The sequence below is a fragment of the Entelurus aequoreus genome, linkage group LG07, assembly GCF_033978785.1.
Source record: "Entelurus aequoreus isolate RoL-2023_Sb linkage group LG07, RoL_Eaeq_v1.1, whole genome shotgun sequence".
Classification (NCBI taxonomy): Eukaryota; Metazoa; Chordata; class Actinopteri; order Syngnathiformes; family Syngnathidae; genus Entelurus; species Entelurus aequoreus.
Window position 1 is genome coordinate 3,161,854 of NC_084737.1, and position 11,274 is coordinate 3,173,127.

Consider the following 11,274-nt stretch of genomic DNA (forward strand, 5'->3'; position numbering starts at 1 on the left):
TGAAATCATTTTGTATTGTTTGAACAAATATTTATTGACTGGATTCTCATAATGTGACTTTATACTCTTTTTTTTGGCCTCCTTACATCTTCAGCACAGCTCGCCACTCACCTGCCTGTTGGCGTTGGTTGGCTGGCCGGAGGTGATGGAGGACACGGGCGTGTAGGCGTTGGTGGAGGCCAAGGACACGCTGGAGAGGGAGGGGGCGCCGGACTGGCACGGCTCCCTCTTGTGCGCCATGAACACCGGCAGGGAGTTGAACTGTTTCTTACATTTGCCGCACAAGAACACGTCCTCGTCGTCTAACGGGAGAAACAAGCAATGCAGTCTGTAAAGCGGGCGTTAACAATACAATCGATTAGGCTGGAATTGGAAAAAAATTAAAAAATGTAACAGAATTAAAGGGGAATAATGCCAATATAGGTCATATTTCAAATACAATAATACAACTAAATGCATCCCTCCAAATAAATGCATTATTGTGGAGTCCTTGTACTCTCTGCAGTTGAGTAAAAAAATATATTAGTACTGTTTTTTTTTCCATTGTGATAACATGCAATCGTGCAAAAAAGAAACTCCCACCTAATAAATGTGTGAAGTGTATTATAAAAACAGACTTGTAATTAGGAAAAATAACACTGTCGTGAAGGCTATAATACACAATTACATATTGTGTATGTTATAATATTTGAATATCCATCCATCCATTTTTACCGCTTGTCCCATTCGGGATCACAAGGGTGCTGGAGCTAGGGCTGGGCGATATGGCCTTTTATTAATATGTGGATATTTTTAGTCCATGAATGAACACTTGATGCATATAATCACAGCAGTATGATGATTCTATGTGTCTACATTCAAACATTCTTCTTCATACTGCATTAATATATGCTACTTTTAAACTTTCATGCAGAGAGGGACATCCCAACTAAAAGTGTATTTATGAAACAGTTATTAAGCAGTGGCACAAACATTCATGTCATTTCCAAAACAGAAAGTGCAAGATTGTCAGAGACATTTTAAAACAAGCTATTAGTGCACTTTTGTGCATGATGTCACTAAGATGACATCATCAAAACAACACTAAATTAAAGTGCACTTTTTGTACAGAACGCCACTACAATAGTTGAAAACAAATAAAGTGCACTTTTGTGCATGATGTCACACAAGATATTTCAATAAGTGTCAAATAAAAATGAGCTGCATATCAAATAGTGTATGTCCTTCACTATGTGGTAGGTTCCTGCGGACGTTATCTCCTTCTGTTGTTGACTACTTTTTTTATACGGTGTTGATCTGGAAATGGTTGCTTGGGCATTTTGTGGGTGTGGCACCAGCCAGAGATGTTGACATGCGGAGTTTCAAGCACTCTTCATTCTTTAGCGGGTGACTTTTCAAATGATGCTACAAATTAGCACTAATGCTACTTTTTGTAGCAACGCTTTTGCCCCACACTTGACAAATTACGGTTGTCTGTTCGACATCTTCCCGCTTGAAGCCAAACCACCGCCAGACGATGGACCCCCTGCTGTTTTTCTTGGGAATTAATTCTTCCTTCATTTGTTACCAGATTTGCACCTTCTTTCTCTCGTATTACCACTCCGCTAGCATCACAGCTAACGTTACCCATGCCGCTACCTCTCTGCTCGGCGAGGGCGTATGACGTTGCACATGTGACAGTATGTGACGTATGTAAGAAGGTGCGCTTGTTTTAAGTCTCTGTAAGAAGGAGAGACTAGAAAGAGTGAGAAGAGCCTGTAGTGTAATGCCCGCAGCTGAAAGCGTGAGAACGTATACTCCAATATCACCATATAGTCATTTTCTATATCGCACAGAGACAAACCCGCCATATATCGAGTATATTCCATATATCACCGAGCCCTAGCTGGAGCCTATCTCAGCTACACTCAGGCGGAAGGCGGGGTACACCCTGGACAAGTCGCCACCTCATCGCAGGGTCAACGCAGATACATAGACAACATTCACACTAATATATTTTGTAAATTAAGTGTCATTGGTATTTTGTGGGAGTAAGTTTATTTTAGAAGGAGTAATATTCTTTCATATTATAAGATGCAATAGTACAATAATAAAAGCCTTACTCCTAGTGACAAATATAGTAAAGGGGCCTTTGTGAGGAAGAAAGCAGACCTGGCTTCTGTAAAGCTGACATTACAAACATAGTTTAAAGACACACAAGTCATTTGGAAAAAAAAAAAAATGCAATGGATGCTATAATACAAAATTAGATACTATACTGTTTAATAGATTTCTTATTTTATATTATTAGATTGTATCATCATCATGTACACTAAGTGTCATTTTTTATTCTGTGGGAGTACATTTATTTTTCTAAAAAATATTATTATTTAATATTCCAAGATGCAATACTACAAATAACCCCATAGAAAATCCCCCCAGAAAATAGCACACCTGGCATCTGTAAAGCTGACGTTTACAGAACCCGAAAACAAAAATTCTGACAAATACCGTATTTTTCGGAGTATAAGTTGCACCGGAGTATAAGTCGCACCGGCCGAAAATGCATAATAAAGAAGGAAAAAAACATATATAAGTCGCACTGGAGCAGGGGTCAGCAACCTTTTTGGAACCAAGAGCTACTTCTTGGGTAGTGATTAATGCGAAGGGCTACCAGTTTGATACACACTTCAATAAATTGCCAGAAATAGCCAATTTGCTCAATTTACCTTTAACTCTATGTTATTATTAATAATTAATTATATTTACGCTTAATTGAACGGTTTAAAAGAGGAGAAAACACGAAAAAAATGACAATTAAATTTTGACACATAGTTTATCTTCAATTTCGACTCTTTAAAATTCAAAATTCAACCGAAAAAAAGAAGAGAAAAACTAGCTAATTCGAATCTTTTTGAAAAAATTTAAAAAATAATTTATGGAACATCATTAGTAATTTTTCCTGATAAAGATTAATTTTAGAATTTTGATGACATGTTTTAAATAGGTTAAAATCCAATCTACACTTTGTAAGAATATATAACAAATTGGACCAAGCTATATTTCTAACAAAGACAAATCATTATTTCTTCTAGATTTTCCAGAACAAAAATTTTAAAAGAAATTGAAAAGACTTTGAAATAAGATTCAAATTTGATTCTACAGATTTTCTAGATTTGACAGAATAATTTATTTGAATTTTAATCATAATAAGTTTGAAGAAATATTTCACAAATATTCTTCGTTGAAAAAACAGAAGCTAAAATGAAGAATTAAAATAAAATGTATTTATTATTCTTTACAATAAAAAAAGAAATGTACTTGAACATTGATTTAAATTGTCAGGAAAGAAGAGGAAGGATCTTTAAAGGTAAAAAAGGTATATGTGTTTAAAAATCCTAAAATCATTTTTAAGGTTGCATTTTTTCTCTAAAATTGTCTTTCTAAAAGTTATAAGAAGCAAAGTAAAAAAATTAATGAATTTATTTAAACAAGTGAAGACCAAGTCTTTAAAATGTTTCCTGGATTTTCAAATTCTATTTGAGTTTTGTCTCTCTTAGAATTAAAAATGTCGGGCAAAGCGAGACCAGCTTGCTAGTAAATAAATACAATTTAAAAAATAGAGGCAGCTCACTGGTAAGTGCTGCTATTTGAGCTATTTTTAGAACAGGCCAGCGGGCTACTCATCTGGTCCTTACGGGCTACCTGGTGCCCGCGGGCACCACGTTGGTGACCCCTGCACTGGAGTATAAGTCGCATTTTTTGGGGAAATGTATTTGATAAAAGCCAACAGCAAGAATAGACATTTGAAAGGTAATTTAAAATGTCTAAAGAATAGTGAACAACAGGCTGAATAAGTGTACGTTATATGAGGCATAAATAACCAACTGGTATGTTAATGTAACATATTATGGTAAGAGTCATTCAAATAACTATAACATATAGAACATGCTATACGTTTACCAAACAATCTGTCACTCCTAATCGCTAAATCCCATGAAATCTTATACGTCTAGTCTCTTACGTGAATGAGATCAATTAATATTATTTGATATTTTACGCTAATGTGTTAATCATTTCACACATAAGTCACTCCTGAGTATAAGTCGCACCCCCGGCCAAACTATGACAAAAACTGCCACTTATAGTCTGAAAAATACAGTATATGACATTTTATTACAAATAAAGGTCTCCTATTAAATGCCTTGCCACTTTTAAAACCCGGTACTCTCTGCAGTTGAGTAACACCCAAATCCACCGTATGGAGAAATACTGTAGGTGGTTGGGTGGGTGGAGTGCCATCTCCGGGTTGGGGAGGAGACCCTGCCCCGTGTGGAGGAGTTCAAGTACCTAGGAGTAGGGATGATGTTTGATAAGAAATTATCGAGTTCGAGTCCATTATCGAATCCTCTTATCGAACCGATTCCTTATCGATTCCCTTATCGAATCCAGGTTGTTGTATATGGAAAAAAACACAATATTTGGTTTAACAAAAGCTCACTTTTATTTTATAAGAAAAAAATAAAATAAAATAAATAAATAAATATTGACTGTTACCCCCATAAAAAAATAAAATAAATAAATATTGACTGTTGTTACCCAAAGTATATTAAGTGGGATTTTTCAGACAAACAAATATATACAGTAACACAAAAACAACCTGTCTCTGTGATCACTATAGGTGTATAAATAATAATATAGTGTTACCGGGGCGGTATAGCTCGGTTGGTAGAGCGGCCGTGCCAGCAACTTGAGGGTTGCAGGTTCGATCCCCGCTTCCGCCATCCTAGTCACTGCCGTTGTGTCCTTGGGCAAGACACTTTACCCACCTGCTCCCAGTGCCACCCACACTGGTTTGAATGTAACTTAGATATTGGGTTTCACTATGTAAAGCGCTTTGAGTCACTTGAGAAAAAGCGCTATATAAATGTAATTCACTTCACTTCACTAAATAAAATCGGTCCCTTGGGCACAAAACTGAAAATAATACAGCTCTCCAAAAAGCGCACTTCTGCTGCTATTGGAACATACTAACTACACACAAATGCAGACAGCTAACAAACAATCCAAGACGTCTAATAAAGTTCCAAAGCAGATTAATCCATTTAGGCTCTTTATTGTTGTTGATCTTGCTTTGTCTTTCCTATCTTTACTTTTGTCTTGCACTGGACTGTTATTTTATTTTTTTTATAACTGAAATACACACAATGACAAATGTATAAGCTAAGTGATTCAGTTAACATACTGAAATTTAATACACAATATGTAAATATTAGCTTCACACAAATACACAGTACTATCATCAAACAAATACTTCTGAGTGTTGAAACTATTTCGATGGTGGAAATACACGACTGGCAGCCATTTTAAGTCCTCAAAACATCCATTGAAACAGTGCACAAAAATCGTTTTTCAATAAAAATCTTAGTATCAAATTTAACCACTTTCCACCTTAAAGGCCTACTGAAATGAATTTTTTTTATTTAAACGGGGATAGCAGATCTATTCTATGTGTCATACTTGATCATTTCGCGATATTGCCATATTTTTGCTGAAAGGATTTAGTATAGAACAACGGCGATAAAGATTGCAACTTTTGGTATCTGATAAAAAAAAGGCTTGCCCCTACCGGAAGTAGCGTGACGTAGTCAGTTGAACATATACGCAAAGTTCCCTATTGTTTACAATGATGGCCGCATGAAGTGAGAGAGATTCGGACCGAGAAAGCGACAATTTCCCCATTAATTTGAGCGAGGATGAAAGATTTGTGGATGAGTAAAGTGCAAGTGAAGGACTAGTGGGGAGTTGAAGCTATTCAGATAGGGAAGATGCTGTGAGAGCCGGGGGTGACCTGATATTCAGCTGGGAATGACTACAACAGTAAATAAACACAAGACATATATATACTCTATTAGCCACAACACAACCAGGCTTATATTTAATATGCCACAAATTAATCCTGCATAAAAACACCTGCGTGTTTGTTATGCTAGCTCCTAGCTCCTCTGCTAGCTCCTAGCTCCATAGAACACGCCAATACAATTCAAACACCTGATCAACACACACAATCACTCAGCCCAAAAGACCGTTCACCTAACCCAAGGTTCATAAAGCTTATATATTTTTTTAAAAGTTACGTACGTGACGCGCACGTACGGTACGGTACGTGTTATGCTAGCTCCTAGCTCCTCTGCTAGCTCCTAGCTCCATAGAACACGCCAATACAATTCAAACACATGATCAACACACACAATCACTCAGCCCAAAAGACCGTTCACCTAACCCAAGGTTCATATAGCTTATATATTTTTAAAAAGTTACGTACATACGCAAAAAAAAGCCAAAGCTGCATACTCACAGTAGCACGTCTGCGTCTTTGTCATCCAAATCAAAGTAATCCTGGTAAGAGTCTGTGTTGTCCCAGTTCTCTACAGGCGTCTGTGTATCCAAGTCAAAAGCCCTCCTGGTTAGAGTCTCTGTTATCCGAGTTCTTCCATCTTGACTGCATCTTTCGGGAATGTAAACAAATAAGCGCCGGCTGTGTACTGTTGTGGCTGACTACGTTCGAAAAATACGTCCATTTCGCACCGACAACTTTCTTCTTTGCTTGCTCTGCTTCCTTCTCCATAATGCAATGAACATGATTGCAACAGATTCACGAACACAGATGTCCAGAATACTGTGGAATTATGAAATGAAAACAGAGCTTTTTCGTATTGGCTTCAATGTGGAAGGCATACCCGTGTTCCCCGGGCTACGTCACGCGCATACGTCATCCTCAGAGGCGTTTCGAACCGGAAGTTTAGCGGCAAATTTAAAATGTCACTTTATAAGTTAACCCGGCTGTATTGGCATGTGTTATAATGTTAAGATTTCATCATTGATATATAAACTATCAGACTGCGTGGTCGCTAGTAGTGGCTTTCAGTAGGCCTTTAATATTGAGTTACATAAACAAGTTAAACAGTTTACTTACAGACTTATCTTTTCCAAGGCTTGTAAGAGCTAACACAACTTGTCTACTTCTCATGAACTGAACTGACATCGTCAACCCGGAAGTGCCCAAACTAATGACGCGTAGTATTTTCATATCGCCACAAGGTGTCAGTAAGAGTCTACAATCAAATGGGCATAACATTGCGTCCCACAGGATTCGTTCCCAGGGATTCGAATAAAGAACCAACTCTTTTTCTTTACTATAGTGGTCTCGATAACGGGAACCGGTTCTCAAAAAGGGATTTGAGTCCATGGAATTGGTTCTTTTCTTATCGAACAACCGGGAGAACTGGTTTCGTACATAATCCTTATCTAGAAGTTCACGAGTGAGGGAAGAGTGGACGGTGAGATCGACAGGCGGCGTCTTCAGTAATGCGGACGCTGTATCGGTCCGTTGTGGTGAAGAAGGAGCTGAGCCGGAAGGCAAAGCTCTCAATTTACCGGTCGATCTACGTTCCCATCCTCACCTATGGTCATGAGCTTTGGGTTATGACCGAAAGGACAAGATCACGGGTACAAGCGTACATGGAGAGGAGCCAGATGAGGTGGTTTGGGCATCTGGTCAGGATGCCACCCGAACGCCTCCCTAGGGAGGTGTTTAGGCCACGTCCGACCGGCAGGAGGCCACGGGGAAGACCCAGGACACGTTGGGAAGACTATGTCTCCCGGCTGGCCTGGGAACGCCTCAGGATCCCCCGGGAGGAGCTGGTAGAAGTGGATTGGGAGAGGGAAGTCTGGGCTTTCCCTGCTTAGGCTGCTGCCCCCGCGACTTGAGCTTGGATAAGTGGAAGAAGATGGATGGATGGTTGACATACCCATAGACTGGATGGTCGTAGTCCCTGAGACGTTTGGGTTGCTGGGGTCAGGAACACCTCCTTGACCATCCAGCAAGGACTGGACAGCCAACACTGTCTGGTTGTCCATGCCTGGAGAGGACATTGTTTAGTTAGCTATTTGACAAATAACTATTGTGAATGTCAACATGTTGTTAGAACTAGCTCGAGTCTTGTTTGCCAATAATACACTCCTTGTTACGTGTTGTTGTGACATACACAAGTCCAATGTCCGGTATAAAACATGATAAAAACCCGCCCATAGTATCTTCAAATGCGCATCAGAGCACTTTCACGTTTATTAAATTATGATCCTTACCTTCGAGCACCTCAAATATAGCCTGCGCCATCTTGCTGTTCCGTCTGCTCGGCGATCGGTGTTTGATTGGTCGAGTCTGAGCGGCTTCCTCTTGCTGCGGCTAGCCATCTGTCATGATTAAAAAGCCAAATATTGTGTCTAAAAATGAACTTTATCCTTCGGAATAAAGCAATACGGTTATTGCATATGTACGTCACGAAATAAATGCGCCTTATTAGTTTGAACGTGTATTTTTCTGGACTGGTGAATGTAAAAAAAATATTCAAATTTGAGTTAAAGTCATTATATGTATCGAAATAAATGTCACTGAGGGTTTATATATGTCGCCTATACTGTATAAAACTACAAAATAACAAACACGGAGGCTCCAGTTTTACTTTATTTGGTTTTTTTCTTCTCTTTTTTTTGGTTTGTTTTTTTCAATAAATATTTTATTGTCTTCGCAGTAGTACACACATCCGCTCACCAAGTACTACATTATTATTATGTTTATTATTATTTTCAATAAGAAATATGTTATTGTCTTCGCAGTAGTACACACATCCGCTTACAAAGTACTACAATATTTTATTTTATTTTTTTCAATAACAAATATTGTATTGTCTTCGCAGTAGTACACACATCCGCTCACAAAGTACTACAATATCTTATTTTATTTATTTATTTATTTTTCAAGAACAAATATTGTATTGTCTTCGCAGTAGTACACACATCCGCTCACAAAGTACTACAATTTATTTATTTATTTATTTATTTTTTCAATAAGAAAATTGTCTTCGCAGTTGTACACACATTCGCTCACAAAGTACTACAATATTTTATTTTATTTTTAATTTTTTTCCAATAACAAATATTGTATTGTCTTCGCAGTAGTACACACATACGCTCACAAAGTACTACAATATTTTATTTTATTTATTTATTTATTTATTTTTCAATAAATATTTTATTGTCTTTGCAGTAGTACACACATCTGCTCACAAAGTACTACAATATTTTATTTTATTTATTTTTATTTTCAATAACAAATATTTTATTGTCTTCGCAGTAGTACATACATCCGCTCACAAAGTACTACAATATTTTATTTTATTTATTTTTCAATAACAAATATTTTATTGTCTTTGCAGTAGTACACACATCCACTCACAAAGTACTACAATATTTATTTATTTTTTAATTTTTTTCAATAACAAATATTGTATTGTCTTCGCAGTAGTACACATATCCGCTCACAAATACTACAATATTTTATTTTATTTACTTATTTATTTTTCAATAACAAATATTGTATTGTCTTTGCAGTAGTACACACATCCGCTCACAAAGTACTACAATTTATTTATTTATTTATTTATTTTTTCAATAAGAAAATTGTCTTTGCAGTAGTACACACATCCGCTCACAAAGTACTACAATATTTTATTTTATTTATTTATTTTCAATAACAAATATTGTATTGTCTTCGCAGTAGTACACACATCTGCTCACAAAGTACTACAATATTTTATTTTATTTATTTATTTATTTTTCAATAACAAATATTGTATTGTCTTCGCAGTAGTACACACATCCACTCACAAAGTACAACAATATTTTATTTTATTTATTTATTTTTCAATAACAAATATTGTATTGTCTTTGCAATAGTACACACATCCGCTCACAAAGTACTACAATTTTTTATTTTATTTATTTATTTTTTCAATAAGAAAATTGTCTTCGCAGTAGTACACACATCCGCTCACAAAGTACTACAATATTTTATTTTATTTATTTATTTTTCAATAACAAATATTGTATTGTCTTCGCAGTAGTACACACATACGCTCACAAAGTACTACAATATTTTATTTTATTTATTTATTTTTCAATAACAAATATTGTATTGTCTTTGCAATAGTACACACATCCGCTCACAAAGTACTACAATTTTTTAATTTATTTATTTATTTTTTCAATAAGAAAATTGTCTTCGCAGTAGTACACACATCCGCTCACAAAGTACTACAATATTTTATTTTATTTATTTATTTTTCAATAACAAATATTGTATTGTCTTCGCAGTAGTACACACATCCGCTCACAAAGTACTACAATATTTTATTTTATTTATTTATTTATTTTTCAATAACAAATATTTTATTGTCTTCGCAGTAGTACACACATCTGCTCACGAAGTACCACAATATTTTATTTTATTTATTTATTTATTTTTATTTTTCAATAACAAATATTTTATTGTCTTCGCAGTAGTACACACATCCGCTCACAAAGTACTACAATATTTTATTTTATTTATTTATTTATTTTTCAATAACAAATATTTTATTGTCTTTGCAGTAGTACACACATCCGCTCACAAAGTACTACAATTTTTTTTTTTTTTTTTTTTAAATTTTTCAATAACAAATATTGTATTGTCTTCGCAGTAGTACACATATCCGCTCACAAAGTACTACAATATTTTATTTTATTTACTTATTTATTTTTCAATAACAAATATTTTATTGTCTTCGCAGTAGTACACACATCCGCTCACAAAGTACTACAATATTTTTAAAATTGTTTTCAATTTTATAAACCTTTATTTATAGATTTCAACATTGACAAACAGTTGAGAAATAATAATCAAAGTAAGTACAAAAACAGTATAAAACAGCGTCAGGGGGTTGTAAATTCAAAGTAACTAAAATAGAATGAAATATAAAATATATAACAAACAAAGTGGAACCTTTTATTTCGTTTGTTTTCAAAACTCCGCTCCACCCACAACGTGTCACCACTTCCGCTCTTTGCGCCTTCAAAATAAGAGCTCAAGGCATATACCATACAACAGCTTATAACAGGAACTTAACATCACAAAGAGGCAAGTCCCAATAAAATAGGTTGCATACCTCCCCTCCTACAAAAAGAAACGTCCTCGTTTCAACACAATAACAGGATTGTTGTAAAATATAGAAATAAAAGTGTAAATCGTTCCAATTCAAACGCATTTTGATCGACTAATCTGCCATCGGAGTAATAACTGACAACAATCCCCGCCAATCAGTGAGCGCGTTACTCGCCGTCGATCTCCTCCACCAATCGCGACGCGCTCTCCGACCCACGTGTCGGTTTCGCGGCAAAACAGATTTCGCGCGAAAA

General features: G+C 35.9%; 1 protein-coding gene and 1 long non-coding RNA gene across 3 annotated transcripts in view; one reads left to right on the top strand and one right to left on the bottom strand.

Annotated features, from left to right (window-relative positions):
* LOC133653273 (uncharacterized) overlaps window positions 1–576 on the top strand; it is a 2,523-nt gene extending 1,947 nt beyond the window's left edge. Inside the window, exon 3 of the long non-coding RNA XR_009826691.1 lies at window positions 95–576. This is a non-coding gene — a long non-coding RNA (uncharacterized LOC133653273). The remainder of the gene's footprint in view (window positions 1–94) is intronic.
* The window catches only part of znf341 (zinc finger protein 341), a 30,567-nt gene extending 22,360 nt beyond the window's left edge, over window positions 1–8,207 (bottom strand). For both annotated transcript variants that reach the window (XM_062052371.1, XM_062052373.1), the window contains exons 1-3: window positions 8,128–8,207; window positions 7,791–7,901; window positions 112–302 (exon numbers count right to left, since the gene is read on the bottom strand). In XM_062052371.1, the coding sequence (XP_061908355.1) occupies window positions 112–302; window positions 7,791–7,901; window positions 8,128–8,158 (333 nt within the window). In that variant the 5' untranslated portion in view covers window positions 8,159–8,207. The remainder of the gene's footprint in view (window positions 1–111; window positions 303–7,790; window positions 7,902–8,127) is intronic.
* Window positions 8,208–11,274: the final 3,067 nt, after the last annotated feature.